Source organism: Carassius gibelio, chromosome B22 (assembly GCF_023724105.1).
Source record: "Carassius gibelio isolate Cgi1373 ecotype wild population from Czech Republic chromosome B22, carGib1.2-hapl.c, whole genome shotgun sequence".
In the NCBI taxonomy this organism is placed as follows: domain Eukaryota; kingdom Metazoa; phylum Chordata; class Actinopteri; order Cypriniformes; family Cyprinidae; genus Carassius; species Carassius gibelio.
Window position 1 is genome coordinate 32,023,608 of NC_068417.1, and position 20,707 is coordinate 32,044,314.

General features: G+C 43.4%; 1 protein-coding gene across 1 annotated transcript; it reads right to left on the reverse strand.

The window, feature by feature from the left end:
- Positions 1-20,322, reverse strand: LOC127988239 (interferon-induced very large GTPase 1-like). The gene is made up of 6 exons (XM_052590876.1): positions 20,187-20,322; positions 19,453-19,527; positions 17,082-17,160; positions 16,368-16,964; positions 11,840-11,907; positions 1-5,034 (listed from the first exon to the last, which is right to left on the reverse strand). Exons 3-6 carry the CDS (start codon positions 17,083-17,085, stop codon positions 304-306), a joined length of 5,400 nt encoding a protein of 1,799 aa, XP_052446836.1. The 5' UTR covers positions 17,086-17,160; positions 19,453-19,527; positions 20,187-20,322; the 3' UTR covers positions 1-303.
- Positions 20,323-20,707: the final 385 nt, after the last annotated feature.

Below are 20,707 nucleotides of genomic sequence, written 5' to 3' on the forward strand. Positions count from 1 at the left end.
TTAAAATAATAATAATTATAATAATAATAGTCATTAATAGCTGACTGAACGGCATATTAATGATTAGTGTCATGAATATATTTCAGCAAACATCACAGTTTTGTTGAATGATAATAAATTAGGTTCGGAAAGCTTTGAAGTAGAGAGCAAACATTTATATATGCAACTTACATATAACATCAATTTAACTAATTTATAGACAGAAAAAGAATCTTGAAGATTTATGATTTAAAAAAAACCCAACTCATTTCAAACTATAGTCTATGAATCAAAGACCTCCATGTGAGTCATTTTCATTTGTCATTAGATGTATTCATCCAAACTCTCGATAGCTTGCTCTTTTGAGTATTTGCCCCATTCATATGAAATCACATCCCACATGTTGAATTTTCTCTCAAAGTGTTTTTCCAGCTCTTCCTGAAATCTGAACACAAACCACTTCCAGTACGGCAGCTCTGAGAAGTCAGGAGTGATATTCCACTCTGCATAAACATTTCCTGCTTTTCTGTATTCTCTGCACGGAAACCACTGACCTGTATAGAACATTTTACTAGTTCTCACTAAAGTTGTGCAAAAATCTGAACCCAGACACTCTGTTTCATCATAAGTACTACCAGTGAGTCCATCCACTCGATGGAAAGGAACACTGTGATCTCCGGTATGGTTTTCTACAGTGTTAGTGCAGGTGGCTGCACAAAACGGACACTGAACCCAACAGCATTGACCGAGATGATCAATCAGAATATCATCTGGTCTGTCCTTCTCTTCCAGATTTACAGGAAATGTATCTGTGCTGAATTTATGCTGTATTTCAGATGATACTAAACCAAGTAATTTGCTTATCACATCTTCTAGGAGATTGAAGTCATCCACACCTTCATGACTCACTCCACTGAGGTCCTTTACAGAGAAAATCAGCAAATCTGAGAGCTGCAGAGTAAAATTTTCCAGCCACTTTTGAACATCTCCACTGGTTGTGTTTACGAGTGTAGTCGCTCTTTGAGCCGCTTCCATGATCTTCTGGTGCAGGAGTTCAATGTTCTTCTTCATCTTGGGCCGAACACTTACTTCAAACTTATCAGTGATATACTGACTGACTTCATCTCTGATGAAATTCTTTAAATGGTCTCTGGGACTGTTAAAGTATGTAATGTACTTGTAAAAATCCTCCTGTTCTGCCAACCTCTTGAGGATGTGTTTCTCTAGGCTAGATCTGTTTCCATTAAGTGATTCACAGTTTGTTCGAATTTCATTAGTCATATCTCTGGCAGTATCTTTGTAGACACTCTTCTGAATGGGTTGTTTCAGTTTCTGACAGATAATCTCACCAAAAATGGCAGCTGATGTTGCACCTTGACAATATTTCTGAAAAATACTGTAGTACTCTTCACTCTTCTGTTCAAAGTAGAAAACAGGATCATTGGCTTCTCTGAATCTTCTGTGTTGTTCAGTAATTACCTTGTTTTCTCTCTTGCAGATAGAAATGACCAAATCAATGTAAAATTGCTTCTTGAACACATAGTTCCTGGAACCTTGCTCATAATCTACTACTCTGTTTTTTATATAATCAGCGAGTTCCTGCATGTAAGTTTGGTTGTACCCCATCTTTGCAATGTTATATGACATGATAATTTTGCCTGCATGTTGAGCAATGTCATTGACCAAGACCTTGATATGGGTTTCAGCCTCAATTGAACCAAATGTCTGTTTAGCTGATCTGAAGGCATTTTTATCATGTCCTGTATTTCCTCTGGGTTTTCTTATCTGTACATAATCTGAATACCGTGGCACAGAGAAAATATTCTTGCTTTTCAAGTCATTTAGACTGACACTTTCATAATTACAAAGAAGTCTTTTCATGTCATTTAATACATCAATGTTTTTGATTTGGGGAGTCTCTTTGATAATCTTATTAACACACTCTTTCCAAAAGGAATCAAACTCAGTTTTCAGGACTGCTTCATCATTTGCTTTGTCTTTGAGTTTTACTGCAAGTTCTTTGCTCTTTTCTAAGAGATCATTTTCATAACGTGTCCTCTGAGCATCAATCCTTTTCTTCATATCGCGCTGCTGTAAAATCTCATTTAATGTCCTTGTTGTTTCTCTCACAATGTTTTCCTGAAGACCACTGATTTTTATACGAAATGATTCTTTCCACTGTATCAGTATTTCTTTATCTTTGTCTTTCTCAAAAAATTGTGACATTGATTCTTCTACTTCTACACTTTTCACTCCTAGTTTTTCTTGAAGATCACTTTCTGAAACCTCATGAATTCTTTCATTTTCTATGCTATTGTAAAGTTTGTTCTCTATATCCAGCATGGTTCTGCGGAGACTCCAGGACCACTTGCTGTATTCTGTCTCCAGTTTTCGGTATGTAGCAATTTCCAGAGAATTTCTGAAGCTGAAGACAAATCGTTCATTCAGTAAAGCCTCCCAGAGATCTTTAATACGATCTTTTAGGCATGTTAGCTCTAAGCCATCTGAATTTGAGGCATGACTAAAAAAAGTTGTCTTTAGCTCTTGGATGTTTTCACAGTATGGTGGGTTTGGTGGTGCCATTGGTGGACTTCCTTCCCACAGCTGTGCAAAATATTTCACATCTTTCTGTACATCAAAAGTAATGATGTCATTGAAACATTCAGCATCAAAGACTTCATCTTTAGCAGCAAGTTTTGTCATTTCATCAAGTGTCTCCTGCAGTCGTCTCCTTGCTTCCATATTTTTCTCTCCGGCTGCGATGTCTGAAATGTTCTGATGCACAAACATGCAGCTGGGATTCAGTTTGACCTTCTTCATCCTCATGAAGGCCTGAACAATGATTTGAAGAATTTCCTGCAGCTCTGATGGGTTTTCTCCAAAGATGTTGATTAATGTTAGATTACCAAGACCAACAACAAATGTGGCCATTTCATTATCCTGATGTCTTGTTAACCTTCCGGACAGTTCTAGACCTCGTAGCCCCTCAGTATCAACAACCAGAATATACTCAAAGTTAAGCTGTTCTTTCATCTCCTCTGATACTCTGACCAGCTGCATGAAAGCTCCTCTGGTGCATCTACCAGCACTGACAGCAAACTGGAGTCCAAACATGGCGTTCAGCATAGTGGATTTCCCAGAGCTCTGGATCCCTAAAACTGACAGCACAAATACTTTTTTGTCTCCCAGTTTCTGGATGAGTTCATGTAGAACAGCAGTAACCCAGACAACAGGAACATGAGCAGCATCTCCATCCATCAGCTCCACTGGAAATCCAGAGATCATCATCTCTGCTGCAAGACTTGGAAGAGAAGAAAAATCACACGGCAGGCCTTCCTTGTTCTTGTTCACTGATTTACATGATTCATAAATCTGACCAATTTCCCTCAGGATGTGCTCCAAGCCAAAGGTTGCAGCTTGAAGTTCTTTTGATATTCTTTCAAGTTCTGCATGTTCATTGGTCATCTGTTGTTCAGCTCTGACTTTTGACCATTTTTCATTGTACTTGTAATGTAGAGCAGAAAGGTCAGCTGAAGTGTATTCATCCAGGAGGATTGTGAGCCATTTAAGAAAAAATATCTTCTCATTTGGAGATTGTGAATTAATTTCTGTTATAAACAACTTCATGAAGTCACCAATGTCCAACACATGCTGCTCTTCACGGATTTTCTTCATGTTTTGTTTTTGTTTTATTTCCATGTCTGTTTCATTTCCCTGAGATCGATGTAATTCTTTGTTCTTTTTACACCACTGATGCCACAGTTTCCCCTGACAGGGCAGAAATAATTCTTTGATTTCCGTCAGATCTTTTTTCTCCAGTAAAACCATCATCTGCTGGGCTGCTTTTTTCCCTCTGCTGCATTCTTTGTCATGATCCTCATCTACTGTGATACCTGAGTATTTGGTCACATCTTCAAGTCTAAAAACAGACGATGACTCTGAAGATGAGGATGAGAGACATTTATTTATAGCTTTTATGACTTCTTCAGATACATCGGACTGATTTCTGTCTTTTAGTCCAGTTTTGTATTTTCCTTTCCTTATTTCAGATAATTTAGCTTCATCTTCAGTAAGAAGACAAATAAGTGGCTTTCTGTCCTTGAACAGGTTTTGGATCTGTGCTGCACTCTTGTCATTTCTGTCAAGTCGTGGTAGAATAACAACATTGACTGAGGTCATTTCAGTGAGGATCTGCAGCTGTTTTTCACAGTCTCCTGCATCACCATGTAGATTACAGAACGCAACACATTGAGTGAATTTATCCGTTTTTTTTCCAGAGGGGCAGTACCAGGCGATTTCCACCACTCCATCCATCAGAACTCTAGTTTTGCTGCTGCCTGGGCAATGCCTGTGGAAGAATGTGTTGTGTCTCTCATTGATCAAACTGTTCAACAGCTGAGATTTGGATGAGGACACTGAGCCAAACCTGAAGAAAGACACCATAGGTGTTTCTGCTTTCCAGACTGGCTGGATTGTACTGATGATTTCACTGTTGGTCTCTTTCATCTTCCAACTCTTGTTTATTTGTCTGAATGTCCAGAGAGGAAACTCAATCTCTTGTGTGAATGGATCAGGAACAAGCAGAGGCAGAGCGTACTGACACTGAGACAGTTTAGTCACCATCAGCTGCTTGAGGAAACTATCAGCACAATGAAACACAGCCATCTGAACATCCATCGGGTGAATAGCATCACTCCCATTTGTTTCTTCAGGAATCAAATATATTTCGCTGAAAATATCAGCATCCTCCTCACCTTCAAACAAGTCACTGTTTCTTTGTTGCTCATCATGTGTGTCTATAGTTTTAACGTGCCTTGCTCTGTAGTTCATCATGAGTATTTTTTGTAGGAAAGTCTGTATGAGGTCCTCATCAGCACAAGACTCATGGGACTGTAATGAATATGTAGTTAGTTGAAGAACATCTGCAGCTCTTAGTTTAGAGTGGTGCCAGTTATCAAGATGAAGTCTGTGAAATAGATGGTCTATTTCTTTCCTCCTTCCATTTATGTTTTGATCTAACTGTGCCCCATCTAATGAACACTTCTCTATGAGTCGCTGTAAAATATACATCATAATTAAAAGCAGTTAGATTAAAACATAATTTACAATATATACTTTTTTTTTTTGCTTTATTACACAGTTTTACTAATTGTTGGCAAGAAACGTATGTTACGTATGTAACCCTCGTTCCGTGAAGGAGGAAACTGAGACGTTGCAAATGGGGATCTCGCCCGAGAGCCCAATCACCTTCGAGTGGTACAAAAAGAGCCAATGGTACACAAAGTACCTTGGTCTGCAGAATTTGCATCGCGAGCTCCGCCCCGCAGAGCGGGTATATAAGGAGCAATGCGAGCAACTCGCATTCAAGTCTTCGCTGAGGAACCGAGCCAGTGACCCGGCCATTCAGCGGAACAGCGAACAGCCATGGGAGGACTTACAGAAGGCAGGTATCTATCTACCAAGGTGGTGATACATAAGAACTCTGAGGCACCCAGCCCGCAGGGTGGAAGTTACAATGACAGAGCTGGCAAGGGGCTTGCCAAGGGAAAGACACATGCTGCGGAGAGACTTACTGTGGACATACACACGTGGGATTACCCAGAAAGGGGAATCACGACACATGGAGGCACCTAGTCCCACACATGGCTGACCAAGGGGCATGTACGCAAGTGTTGGACATCAACAGTGCTGGAGGAACCCAGGGTTCTGACTGAGGAACTCACCTGAGGGGAATAGCGCACGCATCCAGTCCGCGGAGTGGAATGGTGCAGCAAGTGGATTGACACCGAGCAGGTCCTTACTGGCCTGAAGCGGCAAGTACCTGGGAGGACACAGGCTCTACACAGAGATTATAAAATCTCACGAATGTGTTAGGTGTCGCCCAGCCCGCAGCTCTACAGATGTCTGCTAACGAGGCGCCATGCACCAGCGCTCAGGAGGAAGCTATGCTCCTAGTTGAGTGAGCTCTCACCCATAGGGGGCATGGCAGGTCTCGAGCCTGATAAGCCAGGACAATAGCATCCACTATCCAGTGGGATAACCTCTGCTTGGAGACAGCCTTTCCCTTCTGCTGGCCTCCGTATCAGGCAAAGAGCTGGTCTGTGGCCCTAAGGCACAGAGTTCTGTCCACGTAGGTGCGGAGCGCACATACTGGACAGAGCAGCGCCAGGGCTGGGTCTGCCTCCTCCAGGGGCAGCGCTTGCAAGTTCACCACCTGATCCCTAAAAAGAGTGGTGGGAACTTTGGGCACGTACCCATGCCGGGGTCTCAAGATAAGGTGAGAGTTAGCCGGCCCGAATTCCAGGCACGCTTCGTCAACTGAAAATGCCTGCAGGTCCCCGACCCTCTTCACCGAAGCCAAAGGCGTCAGGAGCACAGTTTTCAAAGCTAAAAACTTTAGCTCTACTGAGAGCAAGGGTTCGAATTGAGCCTCCTTGCTCCTCTCAGGAACCTGATGATCAGATCGTGCCTCCCAAGAGACTTACCTTCAACAGGGTCATGGTGAGCCGAAATGGCAGCCACATAGATCTTGAGGGTGGAAGGAGACAGCCTTCGTTCCAACCCCTCCTGAAGAAAGGAAAGCACTGACCCAATCAGGCATTTGCAGGGGTCCTCACGCCGTGAAGAACACCAAGTGACGAAGAGGTTCCACTTCAAAGCATAGGCATGTCTGGTGGACATGGCTCTAGCTGAAGTGACGGTAGCTACCACCTGTGGTGGCAAGGTACCTAAACCTTCCGTGACCCTTCCAGAACCCACACATGTAGGTTACACAGATCGGGACGTGGGTGCCAGAGGGTGCCCCATCTCTGAGAAAGAAGGTCCTTCCTCAGAGGGATTGTCCAGGGAGGGGCTGTCGCGAGGAGTACAAGTTCAGGGAACCAGGTCCGGCCGGGCCAAAAAGGCGCAACCATGAGGACCTGCTCCTCGTCCTCCCTGATCTTGCACAATGTCTGTGCAAGAAGGCTCACTGGGGGAAACGCATACTTGCGCAGGCCCAGTGGCCAGCTGTGTGCCAGGGCGTCCGTGCTGAGGGTGCCCTCGGTCAGGGAGTAAAACAACTGGCAATTTTCTGGAGAGGCAAACAGGTCTACCTGAGCGTCTCCGAAGTGTTCCCAAATCAGCTGAACTGACTGGGGGTGGAGTCTCCATTCTCCGGGGCGAGACTGCTGCCTTGAAAGCTTGTCGGCTGCACGATTGAGCCTGCCCGGAATGTGAATGGCACGAAGCGACCTCAGATGCTTGTGACTCCACAGGAGGAGATGGCGAGCGAGTTGCGACATGCGGCGGGAGCGTAGACCACCCTGACGGTTGATGTACGCTACGGTCGCAGTGTTGTCCGTACGGACCAGAACATGCTTTTCCTTCAGCAGGGCCCTGAAGCGGTGCAGAGCAAGACGTACTGCTAACAACTAAAAGCAATTGACATGCCACTGAATGTCGGGGTCCTGTCCAGGAGCCTGACGCAGCATGCCCGTGGCAGAGGCATCTGATGATACAACAACATGTCTGGACACCGGTTCTAGGGGCACGCCGGCCCATAGAAATGAGGGGTCTAACCACGGGGTGAAGTATCAGCGGCAGGCCGGAGTGATGGTCACTCAGAGCGTGCCCTGTTGCCATGCCCATCTCGGGACTCGGTCGTGAAGCCAGTGCTGAAGCGGTCTCATATGGAGTAGCCCGTGCGGTATGACTGCCGCTGCGGACGCAATATGCCCCAGGAGCCTCTGAAACAGTTTCAGTGGAACCGCTCTCTTGCCCTCGAATTGTCTCAGGCAATTCAGCAGTGACTGCGCGCGCTCGTTCGTAAGCTGCGCTAACATGGTGACCGAGTCTATTTCCATACCAAGAAAAGAGATCCTCTGCACAGGGGAGAGCTTGCTCTTTTCCCAGTTGACCTGAAGACCCAGTCGGGCGAGGTGTCTGAGCACCAGATCCCTATGCTCGCACAACCGCTCTCGAGAGTGAGCTAGGATCAGCCAGTCGTCGAGGTAGTTGAGGATACGGACACCTTGTTCCCTGAGACCTTGTTCCCCTCCGCGACCTTCGTAAAGACACGGGGAGACAGGGCCAACCCGAATGGGAGAACCTTGTACTGATATGCCTGCCCCTCGAAAGCAAACCGAAGAAACGGTCTGTGTCGAGGAAGAATGGAGACATGAAAGTACGCGTCCTTCAGGTCGATCACTGCAAACCAATCCATTGGACGAATGCATTCGAAAATGCGCTTGGGCATTAGCATCTTGAACGGGAGTCTGTGCAGAGCTCGGTTCAAGGCATGCAAGTCCAGGATTGGCCGTAACCCACCAGTCTGCTTGGGTACTATGAAGTAAGGGCTGTAAAAGCCGGACTTCATGTCGGCTGGAGGGACCGGCTCTATCGCGCCCTTTGCCAGCAGGGTCGCGACCTCCGCGCGCATGACAGGGGCATCTTTGCCCACCATCGTCACGTGCACACCCCGAAAACCTGGGGGGACGCCGGGCGAACTGAATCACGTAGCCTAGCCTGAGTGTCCGAATGAGCCAGCAGGAAGGCCTGGGGAGCTCTAGCCAGGCTCCCAGGAACCGAACCAGTGGGGTCAAGGGGACTACAGGCGTACCCACAGTGGGGCAGCGTGGTGGAGCAGACAGCCCCGGCATGGGAGGCATAGCGTCCCTTAGCGGGGGCGGAGTGCGGGCACTCGTCTGACTCCAAGTAGCAAAGAGGGCATGAGAAGGCGAAGCGTTGAACGTGAGCCGTATTTGCATGGAAACTGGCAAGGGGAGAGGAGAACGAGAGGGGCGAGGAAGCACGTCGCCAACTGTCATTCGTGGCCTCCTGGTACCTGGAGGTGGAGGAAACAGCTCTTTTAGTGAAGGTTTGGGTACCACCGGCCGCAGGGCCAGTGGCGGAACAAAAAGAAAACAAGAACAAAGGATTCTCCCCCGGGCATCCTCCGGGGGAAGGAGTGGTTTTGCTATCATCTCCTGATGAGCTGACGTTTCCAACTCAGCTTGCGCCGCCCTTCTGCGGCCATCTCCTCGCTGCGGCCGGGGTGAAGGCTGCTGCTGTTGCCGAGCGAGAGTGGAGAAGGCCACAGGGGGGCGCCCTCGGCGACGAGCAGGCTGAGGTGGTTGCACCGGCGGCGGGGTGGAAGCAGCAGTGGGCCGCCGGGGCAGGATGTGTCTGCTCGGGATCGGACTCGGACAACGCTGGCACTCCTGAGGGAGGCAACGCAGCCGAACCCTCATCTCCCGAGGACTCAAGCCTGCCTTGTGATGCGATGATCGACATACGGTCCTCTTCGCGAGCCCTGAATGAGATGTCAGGAGCCTGAGAGGGTCCAGCAAACTCATCCGGGAACTCAACCGGCTGCGGCGTATGTGAGGGGGGTGTGGCCCGAGGAGGTTTGGATGCCCAGACACGTGACACAGCGATCGTGACCGTCACGAGGAGCGATATATCGACTGCACCCAGAAACACACGGGCGAAATGACATCTTTAAAAAGACGCAAATCGGCCAGTATCTCTTTTGTGGGAGAAATTGCTATTTTAGGGGTTTTGAAGTGCTCAGGGGAACGCGGGAGCTGTAACAGGAAACCCAGACGAACCGCTGAATCGCTCCGTCACATTAACGCCAGCTCTTGCTTGTAAACACTCTGGTGATTGCAGCAAGCGATGTGTTCGGCTCCGAAGTGAAAGCTTGAATGCGAGTTGCTCGCGTTGCTCCTTACAGACCCGCTCTGCGGGGCGGAGCTCGCGTTGCAAATTCCACAGACCAAGGTACTTTGTGTACCATTGGCTGGTTTTGTACCACTCGAAGGTGATTGGGCTCTTGGGCGAGATCCCCATTCGTAACGTCGAACGTGGCTGACTGAAAGGGAAATTTAATGTCAGCTATACTTGTTAACAAATGTGTGCAGATATTTACTTGTCTTTGGAAAGTAGATAATATGATAGATAAAAGGTACAAATATACCCGCCCGGGCGACTATATATTTAATTATAATATCTGTGTATGAAATGTTTTATAAAGTAAGAATATGTGACCCATCACGGAAACCAGTGACACAAGTCGGCAGCACAACTTTCGAGCAAAATGAGAAAGAAGTGGGGTTTTTTTTCAAAATTGGTGATTTTCGTTTTTTTGCAGAATCTGTTAGTTGATATCACAAAGAAGCCTCTCTTTGTTTGAGATAGCAGTATTGGTATATTTAAAAGCGTACATTTTGAGGTTGAAATCAGCTAGTTTGTCGGAGATTCTAGCACGCAGTAGGGGCGTTGTCTGTCTGTATTTCCATACTGGATAAGCCGGCTTTTGTTTCTTTTGTTATTGCCCCCGCCCTCTGAGGGAAGCGTGGCTACTTAGTATGCAGCACTCTGGCCGGCTATAGCTGATATCAAAATTCAATGAAGATGGACGCCGCAAAGATGAACGCAGACCAGCTGAACCGTGGCCATTACACCGAAAATGCTTTGAAGTACTTCTTTGACAAGCAAGATGCTTATAAACAAGCGCTCACTGATTCTGAAGACTTTTCTGTTTCTTATGGGGTGAGTTTCCATAAACATCAAAGTTTGTCATTTTGTGTTCATTCTAAGAACACACGTTATCTCATGTTTAGTCCATGTTTAGACCTTCCCATATCTACCTATTGTTATTAGCTAGCTCATCGGTTATCACAGAATCCTGTTAAAAAAGTCCTAATGCTACACATTGAAATCAATTCACCAAGTTTTATGTAGAAAACCAGCAAATAACAAATTAAATTAGCATCAATATGTACTAATATGTAGATATCAGTGGCTAGATATCAGAGGCTATATCGATAGTAACATTTGATGGGGATAAAGACAGAGAAATGGGGAAAATCCGTAACATTTAGAGGCAAACAGACGCACAGTGCAAACTTCCGATCGGCAAGAATACTTTTCTGTTTCCTATGGGGTGAGTTTCCATAAACATCAAAGCTTGTCGTTTTGTGTTCATTCTAAGAACACACGTTATCTCATGTTTAGTCCATGTTTAGACCTTCCCATATCTACCTATTGTTATTAGCTAGCTCATCGGTTATCACAGAATCCTGTTAAAAAAGTCCTAATGCTACACATTGAAATCAATTCACCAAGTTTTATGTAGAAAACTAGCAAATATCAAATAAAATTAACATCAATATGTACTTTTTGTTTACATAAACATTAAAATAATAACATTAAAAATGATGGCCACATTTGAAAGATTAAAGATTTTTTATAAAAAGGTAAAACTCACATATTTCAGCCTCTAAATAATTTTTATAAAAGTCAAAAAAGATCAATTACTGACATTTACAATGCACATTCTCCTTTATTATTAATAGTATGCGGTCCAATTTTTCCCGTTGTGTCTGTCGTTGCTATGCAGGGGCTATGGCTTATCTAAATGAGATGTAAATGAGCCCCATTGTCACTCGCAGCAGTGAGAACTGCACAATCTCTAGAGGCTATTTCTGCTTTTTGAGCTTTTTTGAGTGCCTACCTTCAAATGGCCACAACTTCTCCAAATAATATCAGATTTCCATGTGTTACACATCGTCGGAAAGCTTGGAGACTACACTTTCAGAATCTGTGAATAACTCAAAATGCCCTAGAACCGACTTGTGTCCCTACTTTCCGTGATTGGTCACATATCTTAAAGGGCTGTTGTGCTAATGTGCCAAAAATAACCAAGAAGACTATTTGAAGAACATTTATCAGTGACTAAATAAAATGTCAAGTGAAACTATACTGTATAAGGAACCACGCAGAAAAAAAAATCTATAAGCTGAATGTCTACATTTTTTATGGAATTCTTTCTAACTTCCTTTTTATGTCCTATTTTTACTTTACACTCATAACTTACCCTTCTTGTCTGTCTTGTTTCTGTCATCAAGGTACAGTCCATAGTCTTTCCGATAACTGTGGGATGGTCTTGTGACAGAAAAGAAAGGGAGAGAGAAATATTATGAAACATTGTATAAAGTCAAATATATAAATAGACAAAAACAAACAATAACCTAATATATATATATATATATATATATATTAGTGCTGTCAAAATTAGCGCGTTAACACATTCGATTAATTTGAAATATTTAACGCGTTAAAAAAAAATAACGCAATTAACGCGGTTGCAGTTTTTTTTTATTTCCAGTTGTGGCCTATGTGTGTTCAACGTGCAAAGAAATATGGATAAGACCAAGGAAGGACTTTTAGACGGAAAGTTTCAGTATAAAACTCTGCCGGATTACACTTCAGTCTGCCACAAGAAACATTACTCTTCATTCAGTCTGCCACAAGAAACAGCAACATTAAAATCATGAACTCAAATGTCATTGTTTAAAAAAAAAAAAAACAATGACTGTAACAGTGCGTAAATCAGACCTTTCTGTAACGCTAACGTTAATAAGCTTAAACGAAAATAACTAAATAATTGTGTAGCGGAGTATTTTTTGTACACAGTGCCGCGAACTGTCAATCTCTCCTGTACGCGTGCATCACTGTCCTCCTCGCAGCTGCAGCAACTTGCGCTCTCTTCATCAAGCTTTAAAACAAAAAGGGGACAAAAAGATCATATTGTCTTTGTGCATAGGCTATAGATTAATTAGATAAATGAATATCTAAATTTGTGCCTTGCCGTCTACGGTATTTTTTTAGAACTTAGAAAAAAGATGCTGCAGCCAATGAACAGCCAGCGGGGGCTGGCTGCAGGACGACTGAACCTCCGCAGACAGTTTTTAATGTTTATCAGACAATAAATACTCAAGATTTTGCTTTAGTATAACTCACAACGAGTTTCACACACCTTCTCCGGCCACGTTGAGTTGTTGACACTTAACAGTGGGAAAAGCGACACATGCGATATTCACTTGTATAACTTAAGGGTGAATGGGTAATGTAGTTTCTGCTCTGGGTGGGATGAATTAGGAAGCTTGCATTGTGAAGGGCGCTCTGAAAATCGGCAGTGCAGGTAAAAGATTAAAACCTCTATTAAAACAGATGTCCAAATGAGCGTACCGGTATGCTACAAGCACGTTCTGGGCGCACGGAGAGGTGGCGGTACGCTCAAGAGCTATTTGGAAGTGGCGGTACCGAGTACTGGTGCGTACTGGCCCACTTAAAGCACTGGCAATGACTATACTTTGGAATTTTTTTGCAGTCCACTTAGAATTCAACATGGAAATCATTTTTGTTTTTTTATTGGCATTGATTGTTTTGAAATTCTAATGGTACTTACATGCCTGTGTTTTTATTTCTGTAATAAATATGGCTTTCAAGCCAACAGTTAATTTGGAGGATATTGATGGTTTATTGCAGGTATGTTGTTTACATGAGAAAATCTGTGTTACAAGTTAAACAAAAATTCCAATAAACAATCATATTTTGAATTTAAATAGTTTCTTTGTCTTGAGTTTACATTAATTATTTACATTTTACATTTACATATCCAAAAAGTTTCAGTCTTTTAATTGCGATTAATCGCGATTAATCGCGATTAATTTAAAAAATTGTGCGATTAATTAGTTAATTTTTTTTAATCGATTGACAGCACTAATATATATATATATATATATATATATATATATATATATATATATCAAATGAGAGCTCGCCGCTTGGATGTTTTCTTGAACTCTGCTACCTGACCCCTGAGCCCAGGCTACCCAACTCATCCCAAAGATGATGGCCCATGATGACGTCGAGACATTTCTTCAGATGTTCGAGGTGACCGCCGTCCGGGAGGCGTGGCCCTGGGATGAGTGGACGCGGATTGTGGCGCCGTTGCTGACAAAAGAAACTCAACGGCCGTACTTCATGCTTACCCCCGGGCAGGGAGCGGCTCTTACGAAGAACTGAAAAAGGAAATCTTGGGGCGGGTTGGGCTGTCGCCCATCGGTGCCACCCAACTATTCCACAACTGGTCCTATAACCCACGTGGCCCGCCTGTGCGCAACTGACGACCTCTCACGCCTCGCCCAACATTGGCTACTGGCCGGGGGTCCCACCGCACACCAGGTAGCGGAGCGTGTTTTAGTAGACTGACTTCTACGCGCCCTTCCCCACCCTCTCCGGCAGGCGGCCGGTATGCGGAACCCCACCAACATCGACGAGCTGGTGGAGGCCATCGAGCTGGATGAGCCCATGCCCACCGAAGCTCCTCACTCCCCTGGACATGCTTGGCCGGCAGCCTGTGCCGTCCATGCGGAAACCCCAAAGGGGCGGGAGTGAAGATAAATGGCTGGCCGGTCCTCGCCCTCCTTGATTCAGGCAGTGCCGTCACCCTTGTCCAGCTAACTGTCCTTCCTCCATGGCCAGAACCCAAAGCCAGACTGCCCATCACCAGTGTCCACGGAGATACTCGAAAAGTACTGGCACAGCGCGTCACCATCATGGCACCCCTTGGCGCCTGGCCGGTGGAAGTCGGTATCGTCAAGGATCTGCCTGTACCGGTCGTCCTCGGCACTCTGCAAAGCCACCGCGAAAGCCATTGCCCAGGAGCTCTTCCTGTTGAGTAGTCGGGTCGGCCTACCATCCCAGATACTGACTGACCAGGGCACCCCCTTCATGTCCCGGGTGATGGATGACCTCTGCAAGCTCCTCCAAATAAAACAGCTCCGCACCACTGTATACCACCCGCAAACAGACGGCCTGGTCGAACACTTCAACCGGACCCTGAAGCAGATGCTGTGGCGGGTGGCTGCTGAGGACAAGCGCGACTGGGACAAGATACTGCCCTATGTCCTCTTCGGAATCCGGGAGGTACCCCAGACGTCCACCGGGTTAACCCCTTTCGAGCTCCTTTTCGGCCGACAGCCCCGTGGCCTGGTTGATGTCGCCCTAGAAGCCTGGGAACAGCAGCCGGCCGTCCACCGCTCCACCATCAAGCACGTCTGGGAGATGCGGGAGAGGATTGACATTACAACAGGGCGGCCCAGCCACGGGAGTTTCAGCCTGGAGACCACGTTATGGTCCTAGTCCCCACTGCCGCCTGTAAATTCTTGGCCAACTGGCAAGGACCCTATACCGTGACGGAAAGGATCGGACCTGTCACCTACCGGGTCCGGCAGCCCAGCGACGCCGAGAAGACCAATTGTTTGCCGCCTGAATGAAGTCTCGGAGTTTGACGGTTACCCAATGCCATGGGTGGACGAACTCCTGGATTGCCTAGGGAGGGCCCGGTATATCTCGACTCTAGACCTCACCAAAGGCTATTGGCAGGTCCCCCTAACAGAGCAGACCAAGCCGCAGACGACGTTCTCGACCACTTGTGGCCACCGGCAATACCGGTTCCTACCCTTCGGCCTGCATGGGGCTCCTGCCACCTTCCAGCGGCTTAAGGACATCCTCCTACAGCCCCACCAGGCCTACGCAGCCGCCTACCTAGATGATGTGGTCATACACTCCGACTTCAATCGCCCCTTCCTATTGCAGACAGATGCATCCGATTCCGGGTTGGGCCGTCCTCTCTCAGGTCTTCGACGCTGAGGAAAACCCGGAAGCTGACCTCAGCGGAGCAGCGGTATAAGACCGTCGAGAAGGAGGCACTGGCCGACAAGTGGGCAGTCCTGTAGCTCCGCCACTACCTCCTTGGCCACCACTTCACCCTGATTACAGACCACGGCCCTCTACAGTGGATGGCCCGAGCGAAGGATACCAATTCCAGGGTGACTCGGTGGTTCCTCGTGCTCCAGGACTTCCACTTCACCGTACAACACAGAGCGGGGACGGCCAACGTGAACGCCGATGGTCTCTCAAGGATATGGTTAGCTTTCGCAGGTCTGTCAGGTTCCACTGCGCACCAAAGTGAGTACCTTGACACCTACAAACTTGAAAAAAAACCTTAAAAATTGGTGTGAAACAGGCGTAAGGTTGTTTGCACCTTGTGCAATGTGGAATTAGTTTAAAGTTTTTTCAAGCACTTTGTGATGCATTTTGGAAACAGGAGATGAGCCCCTTTTCTAATGCACCACCTAGCTTGATAAACCCCTTCTCAAAGACTTACTGTTTGTCAGTTTTATTTGGGTAACACACATATTATGAATGCCTTCGGCAGAATTCGAATGAGCCATTTTAATCTAGATTAATCTAGATTAATTTCAAGATCACAGTGAGATTAAAAAAAAATAACCTATGCCCACCACTAATATATATATATATATATATTTTTCTCTCTTTGAAGTCTGGTCTGATCTAACTATCTTTTTTTTTCTCTTTGAAGTCTGGTCTGATCTAACTATCTATTTTTTTTTTTTTATTTAGTTGCCTTGCATGAGAACTTAGTTGCATATGCAAGTGATTTACATTGTACAGGGGTTTCTCTTTAAAAGATGAATTTGGGTTTGGCCAACATAACCAACATAACACCACTTTAAGTAAATCTGTGTTCTTACCACTTCGACATGTCCCGTTTTGCAGGTCTTTTGCTGTGTACATCTCACTAGTGTAGGACTGCAAGTTATTATCAGTAAACAGATTCTCAATCCTGTTCATCAGGTCTCTCATCTCTGACTGGTTGTTCATGTTTTTGCTGCAGGTGAGATATCTTCCAGCACATTTCTCAATCAGTCGCTCGAGAGCTGAGTTTTTCTTCAGATCATCTATTATAGAGTCAGACTCTTCCTCACACTCATAGGTGAAGAGAATCATCACAAATTGAAGAACTTCATCACCAAACACTCTCTGAAGCCACTCAAGACCCATCTTATCAGCATCTGTTAACTGACCGAGTCGCACAACAAAGATGAAGGCGATGATTTCATTTTCATTCACTAGTTGACCAGTCAGGGAATCCAGATCAAGTGCAGTCTCATGTAAGCCAATCAGGCTGATCACTGAGACGTCACGCCCTGATTTCTTTAACTGTAAAGGAACAGTCCTGGGTATGACCACATTTTCAATATTTGGTTGTATTTCTCCAAGAAGAAAATTGTCATGTTGAAACTGGACTGCAGCAGAGTTTCCAAAGAACACAATGGTCAGAGGGTGATCTAAAATAAATACAGAACAAAAAACGTTCTCAGATCCATCAATTTACTGTAACATAAAAACAAGACTCATTAAGCAATGTGCAAAATCAGATACTGTATTTTGCTTAGTTTTCTTACCCATAGTTCTGAGCACAAGACTAGTGACTCACTCATCAGGTTTGGAGACACTCTTTTATTCTAGAAGCTGTTCATTATTCTGAAAAATATTAATTTTGATTTTTTTTTTAAAGTGTGTAAAAATATGTATATAACATAAAATAAAGTCTAGTTTTCTGGACCGTCTTAAGGCCTTTGCACACTGAGTCCAAAATTCACATGCAAAATTTTTGCACGTCAAAAAATAAATTCAACCTCACGTTATGTCAATCACGCTTGCACATTGCCTCTGAAACTTTCGTCCGTCAAAACAAAAAATTGGAACAGGTTCTATTTTATGCGTTTTTCGCATCCGTCAAAACCATAGACTGCAATAAAAATACATTTTGAGAGACGTTTTGACAACTCAGAGCCACTGTAAAACTGCTGGCAATGGTGGTGAATGAATCGCCAGTGCTCAGATACCTATATAAACAAATATTATTGTATCAAAAATACAACAAATATTATTATACCACAGCTAATTATAGCACACCAAGTCCCTGTAAACCATGTGTGTGTGTGTGTGTGTGTGTGTGTTTGTGTGTGGGCATGTTTTTGTGACATATCAGGACACAACTTTGTATAATGACATGGGTATGACACAGGAATTACAAGGAGAGGGAGACTTATGAGGACATAACCCATGTCCCCATTTTTCAAAACGCTTACGTCAATCAAACCGAATGAGGTTTTTTTGAGAAAGTAAAAATGCACAAAGTTTCCTGTGAGGGTTAGGGTTAGGGGTAGGGTTGGTGAATATACAGTTTCTACATTATAAAAACCATTACGCCTATGGGATGTCCCCACTTTTCACAAAAACAAACGTGTGTGTGTGTGTGTACACGGTACCTTAGACATACTTCCAGTCTCTGTTCAGGATCAATTGATTCACGGAATTTGGTGGTCTTTTTTTATATATGGCTCCAGTATCGCTAGCAAAACATCAAACTGAGCCACTGACCTACTAAAGTAAACTCTGAATCGGTCACGATAATCCCGCTCTTCTTGATAAAGAGATGGAACTCTCCTTCCTCTCTATGCGATCGCAGGAGTGGATGGACCCAATATTTCCTTTCTTTTTATCTTTTAAGAAGAGAGAGGACAAAAATCATGCTCACTATTTGAAGACAACATCCTTTATTGTTTTGCAGGGTTTTTTGTGACGCACTGATTAATATGCATCTGACTCAGTGTGCAAGATCTCTGTGCGTGACGAATTTTTCAGATCAAGAATATGAAAAATCGCATGCAAAAATTCTGGACTCAGTGTGCAATGACCTTTAGTGTTGTATGAGTGTCAAGTCATAACTCCGGAGACATGAACTGTTTCTGCTTATATAGGTGTAGATCCAGTCTAACAGGATTCATAGTTTACATAAACACTTTCTCTTTAGAACACCTGACCAACTAGAAAACCTGACCAACCATATATGTTATTTAAATGCATGTCCATTTCAACTTCCTGTCTAAAAACAAATGAATAATTATATTGTGTTGATATTTATTTAACCGGTATAATGTGCAATAAAACCTAAATCTAAAGCTACAGTCAACTTTCAGAACTTCTTTCACCAAAATTAGACGTTACTACACCATTACTATGCATGGTGACTACTTATCTAACCCATCACAATGACAGCTTCTTTACTGAGGCCATCCATTTCCTCAGTGGATATAGTAATTACCTTTTACTTTACTTTTGACTAACTCATTTCTAGGGGTGTACCTATCCAATCTCAGTATCGCTTCTGATACTGCCATTTTTACTGGACAGGGTATCAGTCAAACAGGACCAACCCGAATTAGATACTGCATATACTCACAATTGTTACTATTAAAAAATATTTTGAAAATAATAAATAATAATAATTGCACTGGTTTTAGAACATTGTGTAAAGGTGTGCATCTTGAAATGCTGTTCAGACGTATCTTTACAGTAATTATCTTTTAACTGTAAAATTCTACTACTTTGTTGTGGCAAAAAAAAAAAAAAAAAAAAAAAAAAAAAATATATATATATATATGTATATATATATATATATACATATATTCTTTGAAATTCTGACTTTGAAAATAAACATTTCGGACACTAAAGTTAAGGGATAATGGCTAACCAGCTGGTTATCACTGAATAAACCTTGACAGGAGGATCAAATCTTGTATCACCATGAAGTTTATTTTATTTTTTTGTGATGACAACTGTCTGTGTGAACATTATGCAGCTTGTTGCATGGCTACTTGCCACATAATTTTACACAAAATATGAATTGTTTAATATTTTATTAGCTCAGCAAACACAAAGCTTCCACAAAGAAAAAAAGTTCCTATCAAATGTATAGAGCTGACTTACCTGGATAAGCCTTTGTTATCAGTTTTTACCAGTTGTTATCAGGGGATAACAAACCACTGGATGGCGAATAAAACTCTGATATTCCAGATTCCAGAAATATGCAATAAAAATAAAAAGTGAGTTATAAAGCAATTAAAAACCTGACACGTCTGTCCTGAATTCCATGCATATTCTCAGCAAGTTCTTATTTCCTTATTGTGTGTCTTGCCATACAGTAACAGAAAGTGAAAATGTATTTTTGTTTTGTTTTTTGATCGTTCACAATTACCAATCACTGAATACCTTTTTTTTAAACAAACTTTTCTGAGATATATTTTTAATACTTAACTACAATGGACATGACGACATGTTTTATTCTAAAACGATGATGAGCAACACATTACTGGTATGGTAAGGTAACCTATGTGTTCAAGTCTTAATTGTGGATTTTGACACAGTAAATTTCAACATGAACTTTCAAATAATTTCAAATAATAATTAGCTGAGGAAAAGTTGAACTTGGAGACAACTTTTAGGGTAATTGTGAGTGATGTAAATTTACCTCAGTTATGGCGACCTCACTTAAAACTGATATTGCAGTAATTAATCTGACAGGAAATTGACTTCTAACAGCGATTAAATAACTCATACATAATACATAAATAATAAAAATTTGTTTACACTTCTTAAGCATAATTTAATGTTTTAAGTATTATGTCAAACACACTAATATTATAATACTTATTTATTTTTACCGTGTCCTCCTCGTTGAAAGTGTTTCACGTTGTGGTTTCTGAACGTAAATGAATCAACAGCTGTTTCTCGATATGCCTTCTGCTCTGTACTTGCTGTGCTCTTGTGGACTCGTGAACTTTCATCAGTCACCGTTCAGGTACTGTTCCAATTCAAAGTTAAGCCAAGTACAGATGTATTTTTTCTTCCGCCTCTTTTTCGAGGATGAGCCAGAAGGGAGAGAGGACAGCTGCGCTTCAGAGAAATGGGCGTGTCGAAAGGTAGGGGTGTGCCAAAAAGGGGCGTGTCGAGAATCCTTCACGAAAGCTGTATGTTCTACATACAAGTTTAAACCTATACAGTCTATGGATTAAACACTATTGGTTTACAGATTAACAAAAAGATGAGCATAAGGACAACGTAAATAAGAGGCTTTACCTTCCCTTTATCCCCCTAAACCGAAATTCCTTTCTTTCTTTCTTTCTTTCTTTTTTTTTTTGTAAAAATGGTGATGATATAAAAAAAATAAATAATAGTGTTTTTT